We start from the raw sequence: 26580 nt of genomic DNA on the forward strand, positions 1-26580 counted from the left end.
GATATTATAGTGCACGCTTCCCCCATCCTTGTATACCGTGCAGATACCTGCATGGACTCGGCGTCCCTTGACAATACCAGGCAGGACTCAATGCGCCATTATATTATGGTTCATATCTGGAACTCTTTATATCTGTCACTTTAAAATCAGATGGAAAAGACTGAAGACCATTTCCCCTCAAGGAGAAAAACAAAAACAGGAAGAGATTGTGGAAAAGCCTGAAAGCAAGACAAGATCACAATGAATAGATGGGCTATCCTCCATCTTCCTGCCGCTTGCTCGTCAGACGGACCCCTAACAGATCCATTCAAAGAGGAGACGTCGGGCAGCCACCAAGGCTCGCAGGAGGGGGGACACCTTCACATGGCCGTCTGCACGTATTTGGTTTGGTGGCGAACACAAAAACCAGAGCCGAGATCTCAATAAGAACCTCCTCATTTATGTGTAACCCCCCTTCTGTGTATTCTGTGGCCTCCTGCACATCATTGACCTATGTGGAGACTCTATAATGCTTTTATTCATTTGTTCACTATAGTAAAGTACATTTTCTGTAATGTACTTTACAGAAGCCATGGGTACGCGTTGCAGAACTCGTCACCAAACCACTTCTGCCTGGTTTTGATCCCCCCCCCCCCCCCGCAGTACAGATGTCTATATAATACAGGGCTGAAAAATCTATTTTTCTAGTTCTGAGAAGAAATTCCAAGTAACCAATGACAAGCCAAGAACCGCTGAGTATAGGAAACATCTGCCTGTGGTGCGGGCAGTGCCTCTGACAGGAGGGCCGCTGGGTTTAGGCAGCTACTGGCAAAGGTATACGGTGACTCTGCCAAGAAGGTTTCCAATAGGGCACAGGAATATCCCATATATGTGTATAATCACTATCCAAATGCTTCTTTCCATGGACCGAGACGTGCTGCATATGGCGGTGTTCCTTGCAGGTCTTCTGTGTACCAGTTCAGGGTATGTCGTCTCATCCCAACTCTTGCACAATTTTTTGTATTACCCTTAAAGGGCATCTGTCAGCAGATTTATACCCATGACACTGGCAGACCTGTTACATGTGCACTTGGCAGCTGAAGGCATCTGTGTTGGTCCCATGTTCACATGTGCCCGCATTGCTGAGAAAAATTATGTTTTATTATATGCCTCTTAGGGCTCTTTCACACTTGCGTTCTTGTCTTCCGGCATAGAGTTCCGTCGTCGGGGCTCTATGCCGGAAGAATCCTGATCAGTTTTATCCTAATGCATTCTGAATGGAGAGAAATCCGTTCAGGATGCATCAGGATGTCTTCAGTTCCGGACCGGAACGCTTTTTGGCCGGAGAAAATACCGCATCATGCTGCGCTTTTTGCTCCGGCCAAAAATCCTGAACACTTGCCGCAAGGCCGGATCCGGAATTAATGCCCATTGAAAGGCATTGATCCGGATGCGGCCTTAAGCTAAACGTTGTTTCGGCGCATTGCCGGATCCGACGTTTAGCTTTTTCTGAATGGTTACCATGGCTGCCGGGACGCTAAAGTCCTGGCAGCCATGGTAAAGTGTAGCGGGGAGCAGCATACTTACCGTCCGTGCGGCTCCCGGGGCGCTCCAGAGTGACGTCAGGGCGCCCCAAGCGCATGGATCACGTGATCGCATGGGGCGCTCTGACGTCATTCTGGAGCGCCCCGGGAGCCGCACGGACGGTAAGTATACTGCTCCCCCGCTCCCCGCTCCTACTATGGCAACCAGGACTTTAATAGCGTCCTGGGTGCCATAGTAACACAAAGCATTTTGAAGACGGATCCGTCTTCAAATGCTTTCAGTTCGCTTGCGTTTTTACGGATCCGGCGTGTAATTCCGGCAAGTGGAGTACACGCCGGATCCGGACAACGCAAGTGTGAAAGAGGCCTTAGGGGCTCAGCTCTTTCTGCAATGGCCAAACCTTCTCCACTTTGATTGACAGGGACAGGCAGTGTAAACGTGATCACGCTTGCTTGGCCCTGTCAATCAAAGTGCAGAGGGCACAGCATTTTCAGAGAGAGCGGAGCCTCTAGGTGTAATGGTAACGCCCCCGTTGCTCCTAGAGTCTCATTTGCATATATTAAATCATCATTTTTCTCAGCAATGCGGGCACATATGAACATGGGACCAACACAGATGCCTTCAGCTGCCAAGTGCACATGTAACAGGTCAGCCAGTGTCATAGGTACAGAACTGCTGACAGATGCCCTTTAAAAAAAAAACAAAAAACTACAATCTGCACATAAATGACATGGTAGTTGCTGAGGTCAAGTTATGAAGAGGAGCAGGCCAAGGGCATAAAGGTGCGAGGATCATGGCTCTCGCATCAATTCTGTCCTGGATTCGAGCTCTTCATGTGCAGATTTTTCTTGGATTTCTATATGAATTCCAACAATCTGCCCTACGGTAAACGTGGATGAAAAAAAAAAAAAATAAATTAAAAAAAAAAAACATACTAGAAAACATGCGGGCAGATTTTATGCAAAAAATTAAAATGGCGGCAAGAAAAATCGGATTTATTATTAAATATGTGTACTTCATCACCTACCTCCAGGGGGCAATTTCCAAATTTCTACAGGGGAGGTACAAGCTGTCCTTGTGGAGACCAGCCGGGTATGGAGAGTTAGTGGCAATGCTCCATGGGAAAATAATATGCAAAGTGGCATCTCCCCGAAAAAGAGCACCGTCTCGCTAGTGCCACCTATGGGAAGGGGCTCCCTATGAGTCAATGTCCATCTCATTAGAAAGCCTTGGAACACGACAAGGGACAATAGCCAAGCCGCTGCCCGTATTCTAAGGCTTGTTAAAAAGTCGGACACTGACGCACAGGAAGCCTCTTCTAGGAGGTGGCACCATCGAGACGGTTCACTTTCTCAACGAGATATCTCTGCATATTCTTTTCCAAAAGAACTTCTAGCGCTTATGTCGTCCAAACCAACCGTTTTTGGCTGACATGAGGGTCTCCTGACTTTCCCATGAGAATGAAACTTTAGTGACTTTCTGTGGTCAATATTCGCAGTACCTGCTGCTGCTTATGCATGGTTCCATGTATGATTATGGGTCAACTATGGGTGGATGAAATAACACCGCCATATCACTGCACTTACCATGTCTATATTCTGCATAATATCCTGGAAGGACGGGTGACTCCGAAATTGTTCGAAGAGCTCTCGCTTGTATAGCAGGGCGTACACCAAGTTGGGGTTGTGGTGGAGGGAATTGCTCAGGCAGGAGTTTATGATCTCCAGCATCATTCGGATGACCTCTTCAATCACATTCAGGTCTTGTGCCTATGAAACACACAACATTATATAAGCAGGGAGGCTAAAAAAAAAAAAACAGCAAAAAGGAACAATATAAAGCATGAGAATAGACACAGGCACGCTATAGCAGAGACTGCTTACTCTGCAGACTAGGCTCTATGGCAATAAGAAAACAGCAGAATTTAGATTGGGACGTGACCACAGAAGAAACATGATGGGATTCAAAAACTACAAACTGCAACGTTATTCAGCATAATGGCGGCTGAGACAGGTGACTAAAATACTGGCGCTTGCACAGTGCATTGCTCTCTTGCAATAGGACACCGGATTTATTTATTCTACCCACTTATATAGCGCTGACATTCTGCAGTGCTTTACTGACATCATCAGATGGAGAAGAAAACATAAGCGTATACCTATATAATTTAAAGGAGTTATCCCATGATATCATATAGTATAGTATAGCCTCTTTCTAACAAAGCTAGAACCAGCCCTGTGCCTCACATGGATCCAGACATCTCCCCATTCATTGCTCTAACTGTTATGCTAGATTTATTTCAAGCTGTCAGCTCAGGGGAGCGTGTCCCTTCTCAGGGAGCGTGTCCCTTCTCAGGGGGCGTGTCCTTTCTCAGGGGGGCGTGACCTTTCTGCTGCAGTTGAAGGATGGAACTGAGCATGTGTTTCTGTCTCCGTGAGCAGGACAGAGAAATTAGAAGAAAAAAAAAACAGCAGGTGGCGCTGTACAGATAGATTTCAGTGAAAAACTCAGTGGCAATAATACATTTTTAATTAGATGCAATTACAAAAGTATTGACCTACAGATGCAGATTTGAAAACTGTAGAATATTTTTCCTGGGAAAACTCCTTTAACATAATAAAAAATAATCCAGTAGACACTAGACTTTTACCGCCAATGAAAGGTTGACTGCCAACTCCCGCAGCTGTAAATTACAGAAGTAAACCACCAAACTATTATCATGGAGGACTGACAGCACATCACATCGCCAAAGGGTGTCCGTATCGCGACGTCACATCTCTGCAAGTCATATGGCATGAAGTCATTATGTGATCTCATCTGAAACCTACGCTTGACATAAACGCCAGGTAAAGTGCTCAGCGTATACGGGGATCCTCCATGGGGCGGGTATATCCCAGCAGACTACACACAATTCCTTAAAGTGAATAGGCATATACGTTTTCTACAATGGCAGCCTATGGGCGATGTATGCGTATATAGCGGGAAGCATTGCAGCTTTCTATCCGGACTAGGCAGTAGCAGTGGCCATACTGGTGGTCACTCAGCTTTTCCAGAAGCAGATATCACTGAGCAGTATTTCCAACAAGAGTTCGTCTCAAGGACTTTTCCCATCTACTGAGGATTTGACTTTCCGATTCTGCTGTGTCACACAGGGTGCGCTGCCCTCGCGGTATCATATATCTGGCGGCGATGTGGCGCGGGTGTTAATGGTCACGGAGCCGGCAGACACATTTGTTTGGACGCTCTTGACATAGCACAGTGAGGGAGGAAACAATCAGGCCTCTCACAATGAGATAAAGGTAATTTTCTCTCCCAGAATAATGGGCTCTGCTAAGCGAAAGCCAAGTGCAACACAAGACTCAAAACAAATACCAATCAGGGGTTCAGTGCGTGGCACCAGCTTACCTCAGCGCTGGTCTGGCAGGACGGTCACAGCTGCACTAAATGAATGGGTGTCTCTCTGGTGGAATTCCTGCAATTCTTATGGGTTTTCTTCTGTTTGTCTAAGCCGGCCTTGTGTACATTATAGCAGGAACCTGGCAGGCCGCGGTTTTCAGCACATTTGCTAGCTGGCTGGCATTTATCGGAAGTGCAGCTCTAAATCGTGGTCGCCACATTCCTGGACCCTGTGGGTCACTGGGTTGTGATGCTGGGCACGGAAGTCTAGGCTGATGGGAAGAGCAGCAAACTGGCCTTTGTCTTTGCCACTTACAGTATATGAGGGATTCGCAATTCCCTGGGGTTTATTCTTATTTATTTATTATTCTTTATTTATTAATTATTCTTTATTTATTATTCTTTATGTATTTGCTATTCTTTATGGTCTTCTTTTTACTTTATTACTAGGATATGATGGTCTGTGCTGCAAACCATAGGAGTTGTGTGCATCCTTTGGTGCATAACTGGGCTTATGTGCCCTTCAGGGACCTAGAAAAGCTGGGTGAAAAACCATGTGGCAGTAGTAAAGGAGGAAAATGTTTTTAATTTAGCCTGCACAGGGTGCAGTATTTGATTATCCCTTCTATCTATTCACGGAATTGCATTTTATGCATTTTTAGCAAAGCATGCACGCTCAGTCACTCCCCCCACAGGAGGACCAGAGCCTCTGCGGTAGCATGGCAGTATAGCTGAGAAGACTCCTTCAGCAGGGAAATTAAAGAGAATCTGTCACCTCTACTATACGGCCCACCCGGAGGGCGGCATAGTGTAGTGACAGACCCCTTAATTTCGATAGGGTGAAGAGCAGAGAGAAGAAACTCATGGTCCTGCCCTTCCCTGCCTATGACTTGTAGGTTTCTTTCATGTTACACATAGGAATGACACCTGCCAGTCATAGGCGGGAGAGGACGGGGCCATACGTCTCATAACTCTCACTACACTATGCTGTCCTCATCAAGAGCAGCATAGTATAGAGGACAGGTTTACTATTATGTCAGCTGCCAGAGGGTGAAGGAGACTGATGGGGCCCAGTGCAAGCCCCCAGCAGAATAGATACATGTAAGCAAAAAAATATGATATTATAAAGACTCATTTAATTTACAGCAGCTATTAACGGCCGGTCTTCTGGTATCAAAATGATTCATGGGATAACCCCTTTCAGATGGCAACACTTTAAGAAGAGAATAAAACCCAAGGACGCCCTTTATGACTTCTGTAATTCAACTAATTCATGGAATGATCACTTTCCTTCAGATTCTGGGAGACTTTTCGTTCACTGACATAAAGCATGAGACATAGGGAGGACTGGCAGGATCTCCACAGCTCTCTCCCCGTCATTCATTAACTAACAGGGCACCACATTTACTAAAAACAAAGAGTGGAAACTGATCACATGACTGTGTCAGTACATACTGTATACTAAGCTATATACTCCACAATGGACACACGGGGCCAAACAAGCCCCAATACTTCAACCAGTCCTGCTGACACTATGATAAAACAAAGATTCTCCACCTCCTAAAATTATTGGGCACATTTTTTATTGCTAAAGATTGAGATTATACAGACAGAAAAATTATTTTTCATATTTTTGTACCCACATTCCTCAAAATGAAAAAAAGAAAATAATAAAAAAAATACATTTTGCCTAATTTCTCGTTTTCTGAATGCTTCTCTGAAGGCAAAGTGCCAGCTGGATTTTTTACTCATTGAAACCAGATATCGACAACTGTTTTATTTTCAGATTGTTGATTTTTTTATTCCATTTTTTGTACATGATTATGGGGGTGGCCATCTTGCTAAAGCTGCTGTTAACAGCACTCGGAGGAATGCTTTACAGCAGCCACATGGACGCCAGGAACCTGCAGACTGGACAGGACTTGTTGACTTCTATTTGAGTGTTGTGGGAATGCTCAGTGACCTGAGTAGAGGTCACTGTGCTGGGAGGGGGAGGAGGTGAGCTGTGTCCATCACCTATTGTGAATGGTGGATCCAGTGTTATCTATATACAGGTCATATCTGTCACTGTAATTCCGCCTGGGATGATAATGAGATGACTGCTGAGAAGTGATCTATGTGGTTCAGTGCTCTGAGTGAAAACTGCAGGATTTCAGTATTTTCACCCACCTTGTTTGGCACTTTAGGAGAGAGGGCTCTTTAGCAGAGGAAATTACAGTCAACGGAATAATGTCCCCGCCATGGCGTTAGGTTTGTCACAGTGGTATGACAATGAGATGACTGCTGAGAAGTGATCTATACAGAACAGGAAGTATCAGCCTACTATGAGGTTCAGTGCTCGGAGTGAAAACTGCAGGATTTCAGGATTTTCACCCACCTTGTTTGGCACTTTAGGGGAGGCAATTACTATCATCAGAATAGCGTCCTGCCATGTTGTGAGGTTTGTTGTAGTGGCATATTTCCTTTAAGAACTTGATCTCGTGTGAGCAGGCACGACATTGGGGTAACACTTGATGTTTGTGTAGGCACTTTCTATAGATCTTATCCTTAGGTAGAATTTCTTAGCTCATGAACTCTCATGCTGACAATATAAATAAAACGCCTGTGGGCACGTTCTTAGAAATCCCTTGTACAAGTCGAAGGCGAAGCTAAATATAAAACCGACCTCGCCCTATCTTCCTGCAGACAGACAAATATTGGCCGGAGCCAGATTACGTTCGACATGGAAAACGGGACATCCCGGCTTCCCTTCTGTTTGGCGACTAATGATGAATTATCGGAAACCCTGAAATAGGAACGAGCTTTCTGAAAAGACCTGATGCCGTCATGCCATGGCGGAGTATTCACCTTTGTGAATCCATATGTTGGCATCAACCTCTTGGGGTCCAATACAGTGTGGGTGCCCGATTCCATACTGGTACAAGTTAGGGTGGAAACCTATGGTTACTTCACCTCGGTCTATAGACCTATGTTTGTTTTGGTGGTCAAGGTCAGGAGGGTCCTGCCATACAGATTTACTGGAAACCTCTGCTACTGAGATTACATCATAATTTCTGAGAGCAAGATCATCCAAGATCCACAACGCTCCTTATGATGGACGACTCTGCTTTGGAAAAATGTTTGTTCCATTCAACCATCTACCTCTGAATGCTGTATAATTGACCCCAGGGCTCCCGAAAAACCAGTAGAGGATGTGAAAATTGTGAAATGACGTGGACAGGGTGAGGATGTAGCAACAATTTGTTCCGACTAATGTATATCTGGACCACTGATGCCTTCATCAGAAAAATGTAGGAGTTTTTAGGTTGGCAACCATGAGGGGCAGCATCGGACTAAAGTCCCTTGGGCGCACCGGAAGAAATGATTCCGAGGGCCCATCCTCTGTGCATACAGGACCCTTAAGGCCCAATTTTATTAGGCGTCCATTATGGTCAGAGCTTGGGCCCACCGGAGGATTCTCTGGTACTCTGGTGGGCCAGTCCGAAACTGATGAGGCGAATATTCCCAATATCATAATTCTGCTGGTTGCTTTTGGTCTACCAGCTTTCAGAGGTGATGAACCAACCTAAATCCTACTCTCTACTGATGAGGGGCAAGCACCCCAAAACAGCCGTTTAAATATGGATATCTGGCTTGACTATATTCCCTTCTCAAATGCCAAGGCTTGTTGGAAAGTTGGATCTCGACTTATAGGAGGCCACTTCCAATAGGTGGTGTTGGTGAGATGGTTCTCTTTCTTGGGAGATACTCTTTGGATCTGCACCAGCTCAAATAGAGTAGAAGTTTCCTCCAAAGCCCCTTGTGGTAGAGCTGATGACATAGTGATAAAAGAACTGAGGTAGCCATCAAGGGGTTGCCTAGAATTTGAAAAAGGTGGCTGCTTTCCTCCAAAGACAGCGCCACAATTGTCTGCAGGTCGTGTGTGGTACTGCAGGTCAGTCCCATTCACTTCCATAGAGCAGATCCGCAATACCAGACATAACCCATTGACAGGTGTAACGCTATGTCTGAAAGAAAGCAGCCATGTCATGTTTCTCTTATCAGGGACAACCCCATATTAGACGTGCATGACATATCCAAAGAATAAGCCAAAAATATCTAACGTGGGTCCCAGAGTCCGTCACTTAATTCCATATTGGGGGTCCCTAGATGCTTATTCTGCCTAGTGAGATGCCCGCTGGCTGCCACATGGATGAGATGGCCACACATGTGCACAGGCTCACTCTGTTCCCATCTATGGGAGTCACAGGAACAGCCGAGCATGCTTGCTGGGCTAACCCCCATAGAAGTGAACAGAGAGCCGCACACGTGCACCCAACCCCTCCATTCACTCTCTATCTTTCTATTATGCAAAATTAGCCTTTTTGGAGCTGCTTTAATCTAAAAACAGCGCCACGCCTAGCTGCAGGCTGTGTGTGGTATTGCAGGTCAGTCCCATTCATTTTACTAGAACTGACCTGCAATACCAGACACAACCATGGACAGGTGTGGTGCAATCTTCAAAAGAAATCAGCCATTTTGTTCTAATCCTGGACAACCCCTTTAAGTTCACAAGTCCACTTTGCTTCACTTCCTCAATACACAGGGGATTCCTTTATCGAGATGTCTGAGGAACTACACGGATGTAAAGGCGGTTGTCCGAAAAAAAATACTCAGTTTTCAAACCAGCACCTGTATTTGAATACTTTTGTAATTGCATGTAATTAAAAATGTATTATAGCCACTGAGTTATTCACTGATATCTATCTGTATAGCGCCACCTGCTGTCTGCTCTTTTTCTAATTTCTCTGTCCTGCTCACTGAGATGGACGCACATGCTCAGTTCCAAGGACACGCCCCCTGCGCTGCCAGCTTGATAAAAATCTAGCAGAACAACGGGAACAATGAATGGGAAGATCTCTGGATCCACGTGAGGTACGGGGCTGGTTCTAGCTTTGTTAGAAAGAGATTGTCATGTACTTTAAAACGGAAGATTGAAGAAGCAATGCCTCATTGACAGATTGCCAGCAATTAACACAGATTTTGTTTACTCCCTGAAAACCTTTCCCTAAACAATGGTGTAAAAAATATATGAAAAAAAAAGGGCGAAAGATGGATTAGTGCAAATCTGATGAGGCGTGCAGCATTGTACATAGGTTTCACTTTATATGGAGCCAGTGGGACAGAACGTCCTCGCGCATCCCCGGAGAGATTACGTTGCGCATTTAACAATCGCAGCTCTCATTTTCCACAATGCTTTACATTGTGGGGGTTAAACCTCTTTCGAGGGCACGGTTGATATTGGCGGGCTGCATGGGAGGTCCGCCTGGCCAGATGAATAGAAGAGCAGCTCCGCCAGAAACCCGACACTAACCCTGGAGTGCAGGGGACTAAATGAATACTTTAGCTGAATGACATCTGAAGAACGCTGCAATTACACAATGGCATGTGAGCTAAACACCGGGGATGGGCATGAAACCGCGCGCAGGGAAAACCGCCTACAGGTACGCATACTAGTCACGGGCTGATGATGCCGACATCTCCGCCGCCTGACATACAGTCGCTGCTCTGCAACAGGACAGGATGCCATTACATCAAGTGATTTACTAATAATGAATAAGGTTGCTGAGGGGGGGGATCATGGGTGTTTAGGCAGCCGGACCACAGTGACAAGTGCTGTCAATACCATTTCTGAGACACGGATCAATCATCATTGTTCTATGGGGTGCAATGACAACGAAACATCTATCTAGAGCGTATCGGCAGCTTTATGGGGTTGTCCTGTGAAAAATATTCTACATTTTTTAAACCAGCACCTGGATCTGAACACTTTAAGTGTAATTAAAAATGTTATATAGCCACTGAGCTATTCAATACAATGTGTCTGTATAGCGCCACCTGCTGTTTGTGCTTTTCCTTATTTGTCTGCCCACCTCACTCAGATCCATCCTTCAACTGCCACCGGCCATATCTAGAAGCTGTGACAGTAACAAAGAAAACTGCAGTAGAAAGGACACACCCCATGAGCTGCGATAGGGAGAGCTGCAGCAGAAAGAACACATCCCCTGAACTGTTATATGGAGACAGCTGAAGTAAAAAGGACACATCCCCTGAACTGTGATAGGGAGACAGCTGCAGCAGTAAGGACACATCCCCTGAACTGTGATAGGGAGACAGCTGCAGCAAAAAGGACACATCCCCTGAACTGTGATAGGGAGACAGCTGCAGCAGTAAGGACACATCCCCTGAACTGTGATAGGGAGACAGCTGCAGCAGTAAGGACACATCCCCTGAACTGTAATAGGGAGAGAGCTGCAGGAGTAAGGACACATCCCCTGAACTGTGATAGGGAGACAGCTGCAGCAAAAAGGACACATCCCCTGAACTGTGATAGGGAGACAGCTGCAGCAAAAAGGACACATCCCCTGAACTGTGATAGGGAGACAGCTGTAGCAGTAAGGACACATCCCCTGAACTGTGATAGGGAGAGAGCTGCAGCAGAAAGGACACATCCCCTGAACTGTGATAGAGAGAGAGCTGCAGGAGAAAGGACACATCCCCTGAACTGTGATCGGGAGAGAGCTGCAGGAGAAAGGACACATCCCCTGAACTGTGATAGGGAGAAAACTGCAGCAGTAAGGACACATCCCCTGAACTGTAATAGGGAGAGAGCTGCAGGAGAAAGGACACATCCCCTGAACTGTGATAGGGAGAGAGCTGCAGCAAAAAGGACACATCCCCTGAGCTGTGACAGGGAGAGAGCTGCAGGAGAAAGGACACATCCCCTGAGCTGTCAGCCCAAAGAGATTCTAGCAGACCAATTGGAGCAATGAATGTGGAGATCTCCAGATCCATGGTTCACACTTTATTTTTTACATCGATGAAGGGATCGCCCCTGTAAAGGGGTATCCCCATCCTATAAAATGACTTTATAGTGCTGTACTCAGCTATCTCCGGAACTCCCATAGAAATGAATGGATCAGCTGCTCTGTTCATTTCAGGGGGGCTGCGGGGGCCAACGATCTAATAGTTGTAACTGGAATAGGGGGCAACAATGTAACTGGAATACCCCTTTAAATCTGTATACACCACAGAAGCTTTAGAATTTCTTTAATATACCAGGAGGCCCAGGAAGAACCCAGTATGGCTGTAGATCATGGATTTGTGGGTACCCAACACACAGCACCACCACCGATCAGCTGAGCGCTGCGGCCTCCTCACAGCAAACCAAGTACAGCGCCGCCCACTGTATAGTGGCTGTACTTGTTATTGCAGCTTAGACCCATCCACCTGAGTGGGACTGAGCTGCACACATGCCAAGTGATGATGAGCGTGACGTCACTGGCCTAAGAAGATTGCTGTGGCCTCTTTAAACTGATCGGTGGGGATGTGGGAGTAGGACCCCCACCAATCAGACATTGATAACCTATCCTGAGGATTCTACTCCCGGAAAACCTGTTTAACTTTTATTAATTCTAGGGGTGGAATGAGGAAAACAAAGCACTGCCATGATTATTATTTGGGCACTATATAGCGGTATTATGTGATGATAGTATCACCTTCATACTAAAAACGTCAGACCTTGCTTGTTCCCCCCGGTTTTCTTTGGGTGAAGGGTACAAGTTCAGGAGCCAGGACTGGAAGAATTCCAGGTGTGTGCGATGGCGAATCCACGGGACGTTATCAGCCTATGATTAATCCTGCCCTTCCCTAGTCCTCATAAATCACTGTGTAATCCCGGCTGTGCTGTCGGCTGGGGCTGGCACCTCATTTTTTTTCCCTTTTTACACATTTAACATCCTAAATTACGGAGTCGTATGATGTAAGCTTCCTTCTCAGTTTTATGAAGAGTTTACAGTAAATCCACTTTCAGATAATTAAGTGCATTTGTAGCTGCTTAAAGGAATGGCCCTGATCTTGGGTTTTATTAGATTTGGGGAGTTTCCAAAACCAAACTGTCTGATTCCCGTGGGTGAGGAAATCGCCGGAAGAAAGAGGCAGAGAATGGTCTTTTATAGGACAATGCAAAGGATGGGCCCTTTACCTCCCGCCACAGGACCCTGAGCTCTCACTTGTGTGCAAGACCTGTCGCTGTATCATAAAGGATGCTGCGACTGTGTCCGATCTAGTCCGGGTCTCCATTTTCAAGATCTCTGCTTGCTCTACAAAGTCTCTCTCTTATAACGAGACGTTGCACCTGCATTAGCAGGACATGGTCAGGATGGGATGTTTCCATTCACAGACAGCAAGAACATAACATACCTACTCGAAAACCCATCTAATCTGAGTAGCAATTTTATGATGTGTCACCGTGTAGCCAAGGCTTTAAAGCAGGCATGTCCAAACTGCGGCCCTCCAGCTGTTGCAAAACTACAACTCCCAGCATGCCCTAATAGCTGTAAGCTATCCAGGCATGTTGGGAGTTGTAGTTTTGGAACAGCTGGAGGGCCGCACTTTGGACATGCCTGCTTTAAAGGGTATCTGTCACCGGGAAATTCACTGAGAAACCTGGCACAACGAGGGTCATTTATAAAGACCGGCCAGTACGGTATTAAAAAAATGAATTTCCGGAAATGACTGCCAATGTATTGTAGGGCTAGCTCAGTTAAATGTAACAATACCTTTCACTTTTGCTTCATCCAAAAAAGTACTTTTAATCCATATGCAAGCAGGTAAGTGCACCGTGGGAGGGCCCAAGTCGCCCTGTGCACCCTTGCTCCTCCTGCCGCTCCCTCTCACCGACTGACATGGCCAGGCGAGATGACTATGCAGGCTAAACCCGACCCTGGGAAAACACAGAGAGGAAGGGGGTGGGGAAGCTAGGGTGCACAGAGTGACTTGGACCCGCCCTTGGTGCACTTAACTGCTCATTTGCATATGGATTAAATATATTTTTTTCTCCAGAATTAAGCAACGGATGTCTAAGTGAAAGGCATTATTACATTCAGGTGAGCTGGTCCTACAAGACATGTCCGATGTAACAGCGAGTCTCCTAATGACCGATTCCCTTCCAGTTGGCTATGCATAGTCGTTGAAATATCCGCAGCACTCTTCAATTTGCGCAAAGATTCCAGTTTTTTTATCTCATCAGCAGCATACAATGCGAACAATCGATTGCTTGATAAAGACTTGGTTAAATCGAAACGTTGCATTGTATGCTGCTGATGAATTAAAAAAACGGAACCTTTGCACAAATTGAAGAGTGCTGCGGATATTTCTACTATTTTGTTATCTGAAGGGACCCCTAAGCCTGGATCTCCTTCCGCGGGCGCCACTGTTTGGACCTGAATACGGGGAACCTGGATTGCTGGTATGATTTACCCCACAGTGGGACTTGTAGTGCGGTTTACCATTCTTTACTACTATGCATAGTTTTCATGTCATCTGCTGACAACATGGCGCCCACACATCTGGGGGAGAGGAGGATGTAACAGGTTGTAGTCAGATCCTCTCTTCCTCCCCTTACCTGTTCATAGCCCTGAAGAAGTTCAGACGTCTGTTCTTTATTGGATGGTTCTCTATACTTATAGAGTAGACAACCTGCTTGAACAGCAATTCCATAATTTATTCCTACAATTCCTTTACAAAGCTAAGAGTGATAACAGATCACGGAAGGGGGGGGGGGGGACTCCTTGCAGTTATGACAGTGCAGACTGTTGGGACATACTGGGGGTTGTAGTTTCAGAACACCTATAATATTGCAGCATGATATGAATCACTACATCACTGAAAATTAAAGGAGACATCGGAATGATTCATCTTTATAGGAAGTAGACGGATCAGACAGGGCTTCAATGATTAGTAATAATTAACAGAGCTGGGGGCAGGAGATCTGTATGGCTTCAGGTGTTCCTGTTCAGCCCTGGGTACTTAGCGTCCTGTACGAGGATCATGGATATCCATGGTACAGGGTGCACGCTTTTGCTTTGCAGTAATTGCTGCATAGCAAGATATGAATATATAGGATACACAATGGTGTATAGCTGAGGTCTATGATACTGGGGTATGTACTACACAAAATGTAATCCTCTGACCGAGCGCAGTTGAGGTTTTCTGTGGTCCAAGCAAGTCCTGTCTAGTCCTGAGGAATGCAGACCGTCTAGAAGGTGTCTACGTGCCCTGCGTCCTATCACTGTCACAGGCTACTTTTCAGACTGACGACCACTGTGCAGCCAGGTCACCACAGGAGATATGTTAGACTGACAAATGAGAGAAAGCAGTCATTACCTGCGAATATCTGGAAGGAAGACAAGATACGGTAAAGCCTTCGACTATTGGGGTCTGCCACCAAGACATTCACAGCCTGCGTCCAGTTTGAGGCTCTTGGGCAAGGACAATGCCTGATGGATTCCAGCCAGTGGGACAAAGGTATTGCATGATGTTGTCCAACCTATGGCCCACTGGTGTAGTAAATATGTAGATGGAGCCCTCCCTGTGCCACAAAGAATATGCCTAATAGAGCCCTCGCTGTGCCACAAAGAATACGCCTAATAGAGCCCTCGCTGTGCCACAAAGAAGATGCCTAATGGAGCCCTCGCTGTGCCACAAAGAATATGCCTAATGGAGCCCTCGCTGTGCCACAAAGAAGATGCCTAATGGAGCCCTCGCTGTGCCACAAAGAATACGCCTAATAGAGCCCTCCCTGTGCCACAAAGAAGATGCCTAATGGAGCCCTCGCTGTGCCACAAAGATGATGCCTAATGGAGCCTTTGCTGTGGCACAAAGAAGATGCCTAATGGGGCCCCCCCTGTGGCACAAAGAAGATGCCTAATGGAGCCCTCCCTGTGGCACAAAGAAGATGCCTAATGGAGCCCTCCCTGTGCCACAAAGATGCCTAATAGAGCCCTCCCTGTGCCACAAAGTAGATGCCTAATGGAGCCCTCCCTGTGCCACAAAGAAGATGCCTAATGGAGTCCTCCTTGTGCCACAAAGAAAATGCCCTATGAAGCCATCCCTGTGCCACAAAGAAAATGCCCAATGGAGCCCTACCAGTGCCACAAAGAAAATGCCCAATGGAGCCCTACATGTTCCACAAAATAATGCCTGATAGGTGGAACAAAGAGGAGGCTCGATAAGTTCCAGCCTGTGGCACCAAAAAAATATATGATGGTGTCTAACCAGTGGCCCCCTGATGTGGCAGCAACAAATGACAGATGGATTCCATCTGGTGGGATAAAAGATAATGCTTGAAGTCCCAACCTGTGACCCAAAGATAATGCCAATGAAGTTGAACTTGCGGCACATCATGGGATGGTGTGGTGTTTTAACTTGTGGCCTCTGATGTGCCACCAAGAAATGTCAGATGGTATCTAACCTGGGCCCTCTGATGTGGCATCAAAAAGTGGCAGATGTTGTCTAACCTGAGAGCCTCTGGTGCGGTACCCAAAAAATTCTCAATGGCTTAGGAGTGCCAGATGGATTTCAACTGGGGGGCAAAAAGTTAATCCTTGATGGAGATCAGTGACACAAAGATAATGCCCGATGAGGTCCAACTGCTGGCCCATCGTGTGGCACAAAGTTTCTGCCTGCTGGTGTTAAAACTGTGGCTCTGACAAGGTCCTGGTTCTAGCTACCAATCAAACCAAGAACTTTCTGAGGCTAGGAGATATCTGAATGTTGTGACTCTAGCAGAGCATCATGGACGCAAAGTTGGAGCTGCTATTTTCTTATGGACTGAATCATCAACCTTAAAAAAGCAATTATTCGATCAAATCACTTGGAATGACCGAGGTCTCGGAGACGCAGTGACCGAACAAGCAGTGGAAGCCAGACAGTTTAATAACTTGTGAAATTCAGGTGAGGCCTGCGTCCCCTCCCAGAGCACAAAGCCTTTGAAGTGATTATATATACCTGTAAAGCGCGGCCGGCATGGAGCTTATTAGTGTAACATGCTGAGCGGCGGACCTAAAATAGTTGACTTTTAAGTGGTTGGAAGGCTCTGGAGGTACTGAGCGGCTTTTGTGCGGGGCACTGAAGTACTCATTATTCCGGCACCCTCTTCCCCGGGCCGCTCGGCCTCTGTTTAATTGCAGCCTGTGCCATCGTGTCAACTATCAAGCTGCCTGGCCTATCTGAAACTCCTCTTCAGAGCACAGTAATAGCACAAACAGGAAAGCAGGCAGAGACAGAGGTGGGAGGCTTGATAGCGCTCACCCAGACGGACGGCGCAGCAGGACACAACAGGCAGATTAAATAGCTCTCCTACGTCCTCATCCTATTTCCCTCAGATTATGGGATTGTGTGTTTCAAAAGAATTTCATGACGCTGCTTCACTTCCGTACAGGTCAAATCAATCTGACTGTTAAAAGACAAATGAGCCCAGTTCCCTGGTAATGAGGCCAAAAGGGAACTCGGCTGTAGAGATACGGTGCAAGGGGAACTGCTTGAAACCTGCATAGAACTTTAAGACTTTACCTTATTACATGAAAACGGTATTTTTAAGCCTATAGTTCCCTTTTCTATCTCCTTAAATGTTCTGAAGTCTCATTCGTCCCCAAAAATCTATATGCAGTAATGTAGTACATATAGAAGCGGGAGGAGGGGGATGAAGCTGCAGTTTCTCTTTCGCTCTGAGAGTGTATGCTGTGAGAGGGAGGAGAGAGCAGCAGTGGGACGATACCAGATTGGCTCAGAGTGCTCAGCACTAACATCAAGCAAGGGGCCAGTCCGCACGGCTCGGTAGGAACGGAGAGAGGAAAGACGGAGCATAGACTATGGCAGCAATTGCCCTGCCAGGATATCGACATAATACAGATGACGCGTATGACAGCCTGCATTCTGCTTATTGAACAATGTGATATCTCAACGGCCACAGCAGTTGTGTGAGCGAGACAGAAGCAGGTTCAGGAATAGCAAGGCATATTAGATGTAGTAGGTCTATGTGTACATTATGATTACTGGCGCCCCCTGTTGATCTGAAGGACAAACTTTGATTTTCTTCTTGATTTGCTTAGTTATTGCAACCGCTGAATTTCTTCGGGTCGTTCCTCGCCGATATAGCTGCAATATTTGGTAGAACTGCATCTGCACAGATTCCGGGAAGTTCTCCTTTCTCACGCTGATGGACTTAGAAAGATGCCCCCAACCTATGAAACAGCATCACCTTCCAAGTTATCCTACACCAGATTTTTGGCGATGTATACTGTCAGACAGAGCCCAAACACACATTATTTTGGTCTCGATCAGTTAATGTAACCCAATGGATAAGTTTAGGGTGTACGAGATTTTTCCTCGCCAAAAATACAACTGCCTAAAAAGAAGCTCACATGGCAATCAATGGCCGCAGATCCAGCTTCCATAACCCGTCCGTCGTGTCCGTCTGTCCTATTAGGACATATGTAAAGAGGATGTCCGGCCCCATCTGCAGGGAAAATGGAGCATTACATGGAGGCCATCATCTAACACATGGACATAACTGGAAGACCAGTGCAGCAGACAATCTACAATGTCAGTATGCCCTAATATGCCCCCACTCTGTACCACAGCTATCATTGTGTTCTTTGCATATATGAATAAACATGTCTTCTATGACTCCCAGCATCCACCTACGCACAGTACTACTTCCCTGTAACTGCAATTGTCAGTATTCTGTACAATAAAGGCTACATCTACACAATCACAGTAAATGAATACTATATTGTGTGAATTTCCCATCTGATGCTACTACATGCAGCACACATCTATGGTTCAGTCGGGAACCATGTCCCTGGAGACAGAGGTCACTGGGAATTTCTCTGCCAGAGTGCTTGTCTGCCCCCTGGTGGTGAGCAGTGGCATAACCTCAGCACTTCCTTTGGAATGCAAAGCATGATGTAGCACTGGAACAGGGAGGACTAGGAATGCCAGCATGCCCTGCCAGCCACAGTATACCACGATTCCCTAATTCCACAGAGACTGGCGAGCCGTAGTTTGTTATCTCAGAGGCATCAGAGGGCTTCAATGGAGTTATGTGCTCCCTGCCCCCCACCTCTCACCAGACTGTCATGTTGACATTGAGGACTTCGACTAATCTGCCCCCAGGGCAAAAATTTGATTCCCTGTTCGTTACTCTGAACAAACAGCCTTCAGAGCAGTGAAGGTGTTAGGATTTGGCACAGAGACCGTGTTCCCATGTTAGGAAGGGAATGTACAGACATTTCCCCAGTGTCACACCTATGGCCATCATCGTACTGGAGCCGAGAGGTGTCAACGAGGCAGTCACCTCTGGTCTAATGTAATCAATGCATTCATGGCAGAAGGACATACAGAGCTGCTCATCCTGAGCTTCCAGGTTCATAAATGGAATGTGAGCACCGACTGTATGCAACTAATATTTACTACAAATGGTGAGTTCCATCTGTCAGCAGATTTGTCCCTATGACACTGGCTGACCTGTTACACGTGCGCTTGGCAGCTGAAGGCGTCTGTGTTGGTCCCATGTTCACATGTGCCCGCATTGCTGAGAGAAATAAAGTTTTAGCATATGCAAATGAGCCTCTAGGAGCAACGGGGGAGTTACCATTACACCTACAGGCTCTGCACTCTCTGCACTTTGATTGACAGGGCCAGACAGTGATCACATTTACACTGCTTGGTCCTGTCAATCAAACTGGGGAGGGCGCAGCAGTTGCAGAGAGAGCAGAGTCTCTAAGTGTAATGGTAACACCCCCGTTGCTCCTAGAGGCTCACTTGCATATAATAAAACTTTTTTTCTCCACAATGCGGGCAGATATGGACATGGGACCAACACAGACGCCTTCAGCTGCCAAGTGCACATGTAACAGGTCAGCCAGTGTCATAGGGACAAATCTGCTGACAGATGGGCTTTAAGTAGTCAGTAGGGTGGCAAAATTGGTTCTCCACTGCTCCTGAGAATAAACGGACTGTAGTGCTAGATTAGTCTTGCACCTCCTTCTCCGTTTATCCCTGCACAGCGGCGCCCCGGACACCAAGGGTTGGAGGAAACTACCACAAGTTCCTGTAGGGGTCCCACAGGTCGGACCCCCTCCGGTCATAAAGTAATGATATATCCTAGAGGTATGCCACCACATTGTATGATTGAAGTCCCCCTTTAAAGGGAACCGGTCATCAACTTTATGCTGACCGTACAGAGGGCAGTATAAAGTAGTGACAGAAATGCTGATGTCAGCGGTGTGTCACACATCAGCTAAAAGTAAGTGGTTGCCGAAAACCAGCATCACAACCATTGCAGACCGGGCCTGGAAAAGAGTCCCGGCCACCTGAGAAGAGTCCTGGTTATTCATGAAGTCCTGCTCTCCTGCTGATGACTGACCGTCTTCTACCTAGTTTTCTCCCTTTCTCTCTTAAGGGTACTTTCACACTAGCGTTATTCTTTTCCGGCATTGAGTTCCGCCCTAGGGGCTCTAATCCGGAAAAGAACTGATCAGTTTTATCCTAATGCATTCTGAATGGAGAGAAATCCGTTCGGGATGCATCAGGATGTCTTCAGTTCAGTCTTTTTGACTGATCAGGCTTTTCAGAAAACCATAGCATGTTGTATTTTTACCTCCGGCCAAAAATCCTGAACACTGACTGAACGCCGGATCAGGCCTTTTTCCTATTGACTTGCATTAACGCCGGATCCGGCGCCGAGTGTTCAGTCAAACCGGATCTGGCTTTTGCATGTTAAACCCGAAAAATGGCGGATCCGTTTTTTCCAATGCATTTTTTCATTGTGATCAAAATCCTGATCAGGATTCAAATGTAATCCGTTTTCACACGTTTTTCCGGATCCGGCGGGCAGTTCCGGTGTCGGAATTGAACGCCGGATTTAAACAACGCTAGTGTGAAAGTAGCCTAAGAGAGAACTGCCAATCATCAGCAGATGGACTAGAGAGCAGGAGATTATAATAACCAGGACTCTTCTCAGGTAGATGTGACTCTTTTCCAGGCCTGGGCTGCAATGATTATGATGCTGGTTCTCAGCAACCACAGACTTTTAGCTCATGAGTGACACACCGCTGACATCAGCATTTCTGTCACTTCTCATTTCTCAGCGAGGTCAGCATAAAGTTGATGACAGGCTCCCTTTAAATCATTACTGAGTGATCTTGATCTCAGAGACCCTGGATTTTCAAAGACGATGACAATAACAAACAGTGCTTAGACGTGTTGCTGATCTGCCCGTGTTACAGTGGTACTGATGAACCAGGAAGCTCAGGATGAACAGTGCCAGATACAATCTCGGTGGATGAAGTTTGTGCACAGAGAAGAGGATATGATCTTACATGGAGAGGAGAGGGCCTGGAAGCAGAGAAGCCACTGAAGTATTCCTAGGGCAGTGAAACATGAGGCTCTATGGGGTTCTCGCTGAAGGGCGGCCGACAGCGAGTGTGGTGTGGGAACGTATAAAACCGATGCAAGCAGTTCAGGTTCTTTCTGAAGAATTTTAAAAAGTCGGGGCGACAACAGTGAGAGATCCCCACTTCTTCCAGACAACACAGGGGAGAGGCATGAGGGGGCATTAGTCTGATCTGGGGTTACTTGCCCCAATACCAATGGTGCAAACTTTTTTGAAAAGGGGGAATGATCATTCTAGAAAGTATTCAAGCTATCTCCACCTTATACAAGAATGAAAGACCCCCAAGAACAGCGGACCCTTGGAATGGATGTTGGAACTCCAATACTGGACCTGGACTCTGCCAAGAGTGACAATGGAAGAACAGCGACGACCGACACTCGCTATATTAGATGCAACTTTATACTTTTAATTCGCACATGGAGGAACAAATTGACGCGTTTCGACTCAAGCAGCTTGACAAAGACTCGTGTTTGAGTCGACACGCGTCAATTTGTTCCTCCATGTGCGAATTAAAAGGATAAAGTTGCATCGACTATAGCGAGTGTCGGTCTTCTTTGTTCTTGGATTGATGGGACGTCGACCCTGGCCGCGCGCACCGCTCACCATATACACGGAGCGCCGGCTGATTTTTTCCAAGAGTGACAATGGAGTCAATAACAATGAGCCCAATTAAGATTGTCAATGAAGTAACCCAAATAACAGTCGTGGACCTGAAAAATAGAAACAAATGGAGGAATCTAAATAACTGACACTGACCCCCAATAAGAGTGACAATGGAGGAACTCGGTAAAGCGTGTATTACACAGATTATCTGACCAATATCTGTCCAATCAGACCAATAGTTGGTGTGTATAACATAAGATCTGTGTGTAACTGCCGATCTGACCAATGATTGTTCAGAAAATCTGTCAGATAATCTGTTGGTGTAATACAGGCCTAACAGACATGGACCACCAATAAAAGAGTCAAATTATGAGCCAAGGACCCTCAGTATCAGCAACCGATATCCCCAATAACAGCCATGGACCCCCAATAATTGCCACTAGAAACCAACCTCTGATGTGAGCATAATACCATGAGGGCCCGACGCTTCCTCCCTCAAGTCCTAGTGGTCCAGCGTGCCAAGCATTGCCAGGACCTTATATGTGCCATCCATAACCTCAGTAGGTCCATTACAAAGAAATAAAATAAAAAAAAACAGCAACGGGTAACGGTACATTTCTTTTTGGGTCACATGTAAGTATTTTCATGGCCCAGAACGCCAGAAATATAATACACTATGACAAAAATTCCTGCACGAAGAAGGTGTTGGAATGAAACTTTCTCTGTGTGAATATAATTATGATAGATGTAAGTGATTGCAATATTGGAGCGAAAGGAGAAGCTTTACAATAGGAAGGAGGCTCTAGGACCCTAGGAGGCTCCACCTCCAGCCTGGATACAAGATGGGATACGGCCTCTAGCCTGGATACAAGATGAGATACGGCCTCTATCCTGGATACAAGATGAGATACGGCCTCTATCCTGGATACAAGATGAGATACGGCCTCTAGCCCGGATCCAAGCTGAGATGCGGCCTCTAGCCCGGATCCAAGCTGAGATGCGGCCTCTAGCCCGGATCCAAGCTGAGATGCGGCCTCTAGCCCGGATACAAGATGAGATGCGGCCTCTAGCCTGGATACAAGATGAGATGCGGCCTCTAGCCTGGATACAAGATGAGATACGGCCTCTAGCCCGGATCCAAGATGAGATGCGGCCTCTAGCCCGGATCCAAGATGAGATGCGGCCTCTAGCCCGGATCCAAGATGAGATGCGGCCTCTAGCCTGGATACAAGATGAGGATATCGGCCTCTAGCCCGGACCAAGCTGAGATGCGGCCTCTAGCCTGGATACAAGATGAGATGCGGCCTCTAGCCCGGATACAAGCTGAGATACGGCCTCTAGCCCGGACCAAGATGAGATACGCCTCTAGCCGCGGATCCAGATGAGGCCTCTAGCCCGGATACAAGAGGAGATACGGCCTCTAGCCTGGATCCAAGAGGAGATACGGTCTCTAGCCTGGATACAAGATGATGCAGTCGGTTGTCGGGGTAATCGCCAGTTAGCTAGCGGAGGACACCGTTGCTCTTACATGCAGCGATGGCATGGGGAGGAGTGATCGCTATGCCATCGCTATTACACAGCGCGATCAGCCGTCTGCACCAATGTGATTTTGAAGCATGCTTAAAAAAATCACAATTGCCGGATGAACGATTTGGAGGCAGTATTAGACTGCCAGACGATTACTAACGAGCAATCATAGGAAGCTCTTTAGCGATCATCTGCACACTCAGGTGACAGTATTTAAGACAGCAATAGCAGCACTGCAGACTGCTTTACTAAACTGATGAAAGCAAATGTGAACAGCGCGTTGGATGTTACAGCTGTCACTCAGAACAGAGGGGAGGGGCCGTGCAGCAGCTCAATGCAGAGGGCAGGGAAGCATCGCTGTGGGCTCTAGCAGGGGCAGAAAAAAAGTTCATATTCTCACTGCTCCTGATGATAAAAGCTCCACAAAAAGTATGTTTGACCTGCGATCCCCAGCCCCTAGCTAGAGACATTAGCAGTTTTGCATGTTCCAAACTGCTGACAGACTCCCTGGTCATATACTCCAGAAAGCTTTTGGCTAAAGACTTGTTTAGTTACCGCTATCCATTCTAACTGTGGCATGTGTTCGGCCAAGCATGCATGTGTTCTCAACAGGGAATGAGGAATAAGCTCCTCTCTGGCAGTGTCTTATCTCCTCTGAGTACAAGAGAATCCAACTAGTTTTTGCCGTTAGGGGAAGGTCAGGAAACCCCAAAAACATTAGATGGCCAGCCGTTGCCACTTAAAGGGAACCGGTCACTGGGATTTTCTGTATAGAGCTAAAGACATGGGTTGCTAGATGACCGCTAGCACATCCGCAATACCCAGTCCCCATAGCTCTGTGTGCTTTTATTGTGTAAAAAAAACGATGTGACATATGCAAATTAGCCTGAGATGTGTCAGAGCTCGAAAATGACTTCTCTGGTCACACAAGTAAGATATGACTTATGTTAATTTGCATATGTATCAAATCGTTTTTTTTACACAATAAAAGCACACAGAGCTATGGGGACTAGGTATTGCGGATGTGCTAGCAGCGATCTAGCAACCCATGTCCTCAGCTCTATACCCAAAATCCCGGTGACAGGTTCCCTTTAAATCAGTGTGCTGAAATTCTTCTAATGTGTTTGGCTGCTCGGGAAAATGTCACTGCTGAGGCCAGTAAAAGGCTGCAGCCGTTCATGTAACTCTGGATGAGGCATCATCACTTCTGGGCCGCCGTGTGACCAGAAATAACGTGTCTGGGACCATCAGCACTGGAATGGATCGATCCCCATTTGCTATTCAAGCCTCCAGCAGATCTGGGGGATACAAATAATAGATAAATGTACACGCACCTCTCGACCGGCGAGGTGTACATGTAATGGAGAAAAGTTTGGTCATTCTCGGGCTGATAGTGGTCAAGAAACAAGACGTCGTAAATAAAGATGACGGGTCTATGTGGTATGAGAGAGGGATTTCCTTCTGCTTTGCAACTCCTTTCCTTGCTAGGAATGGTTTCCATTTACTACATCCAGAAGCCACAAGTCTTCCCTCATCATTACGGCCCATACGTCTTGTGAGACTTACAGCTTTATGACCTGCCAAGCCGCTCATTAGAGTGACCTCTGACCTCCTTCTGCTTTTTCGACATTTGATCTTTCGGACAAGCCCATAACTAGCTTGTTAACATTACATTTGTTGTAGGACACGAGGCAGCCATGTTTTTCTAGAGGGGAAACGTTCATAGCTCAGAGTGACAACAACGCACCAACAAACACCTACGTCAAAACGGGCTGCCTTATGGCGGGGCCATAAAAACTACTTTTAAGACGTTCTATTCACGCTCTGATACTTACAGGATATAGAGGCAAAAAATTAGGAGACAAAAAAAACAAAACAAAAAACAAGATTTCAACTAAAAGGAAACAAGAAATACGAATTTAGTACAAAACTAAACAAAAAAATGTTCTTTTTAGTCTCAGAGTAGATAGTCTCTAAATTCTCACTAATTCATGAACCCAGAAATGTTCCCAGACTGATTATTTGCCGAGGCCTCATAGGTGATTATATAACCGCTACATAACACCCCTATTTCCTGCTATGGGCTACATTCTGTAACTCTGGTCATTCAGATGGTCTGATGAAAGTCAGTGGACCGAAAACATTTACCTGTCTGTTTTCTCAAAGTTTTATCTAAATATGTTGTTGGTGTACATAGAAGGCAGTATTATAGTAGTTATATTCTTGTACATAGGAGGCAGTATTATAGTAGTTATATTCTTGTACATATAAGGCAGTATTATAGTAGTTATATTCTTGTACATAGGAGGCAGTATTATAGTAGTTATATTCTTGTACATAGGAGCAGTATTATAGTAGTTATATTCTTGTACATTGGAGCAGTATTATAGTAGTTATATTCTTGTACATAGGAGCAGTATTATAGTAGTTATATTCCTGTACATAGGAGCAGTATTATAGTAGTTATATTCTTGTACATTGGAGCAGTATTATAGTAGTTATATTCTTGTACATTGGAGCAGTATTATAGTAGTTATATTCTTGTACATAGGAGCAGTATTATAGTAGTTATATTCTTGTACATAGGAGCAGTATTATAGTAGTTATATTCTTGTACATAGGAGCAGTATTATAGTAGTTATATTCTTGTACATAGGAGGCAGTATTATAGTAGTTATATTCTTGTACATAGGAGGAAGTATTATAATAGTTATATTCTTGTACATAGGAGGCATTATTATAGTAGTTATATTCCTGTACATAGGAGCAGTATTATAGTAGTTATATTCTTGTACAGAGGCAGTATTATAGTAGTTATATTCCTGCACATAGGAGGCAATATTATAGTAGTTATATTCTTGTACATAGGAGCACTATTATAGTAGCTATATTCTTGTACATAGGAGGCAGTATTATAGTAGTTATATTCTTGTACAAAGGAGGCAGTATTACAGTAGGTATATTCTTGTACATATTATAGTTGAAAAAGGTAGATGAAAAGATGAAATCAACATTGATGACATTAATCTGAGTCTTTCTAGTCTCAGAATCTTCCCACACAAGTTTGACTATTTCTTATGACTAGATGCTGATGGAACATATGAATATGTATTGGAAATACTTTGTTTTGAATGGTCAGTGAATCACCCATCTAAAACTGAGATGTAGCATGTAAGGACGCACCAAGGAACATACAATACCGATTCCCAGAGATGTTCTATATCTTCTGCTGGGGAACATCATTCACATTC

The 26580-nt window shown here is 45.8% G+C and overlaps 1 protein-coding gene across 1 annotated transcript in view; it reads right to left on the bottom strand.

Moving 5' to 3' along the window:
• LOC122929971 (dymeclin) overlaps positions 1-26580 on the bottom strand; it is a 231439-nt gene that overhangs the window by 57742 nt on the left and 147117 nt on the right. The window contains exon 12 of the mRNA XM_044283443.1: positions 3111-3293. Within this exon, the coding sequence (XP_044139378.1) occupies positions 3111-3293 (183 nt within the window). The remainder of the gene's footprint in view (positions 1-3110; positions 3294-26580) is intronic.

This window comes from Bufo gargarizans, chromosome 1 (genome assembly GCF_014858855.1).
Source record: "Bufo gargarizans isolate SCDJY-AF-19 chromosome 1, ASM1485885v1, whole genome shotgun sequence".
NCBI lineage: Eukaryota > Metazoa > Chordata > Amphibia > Anura > Bufonidae > Bufo > Bufo gargarizans.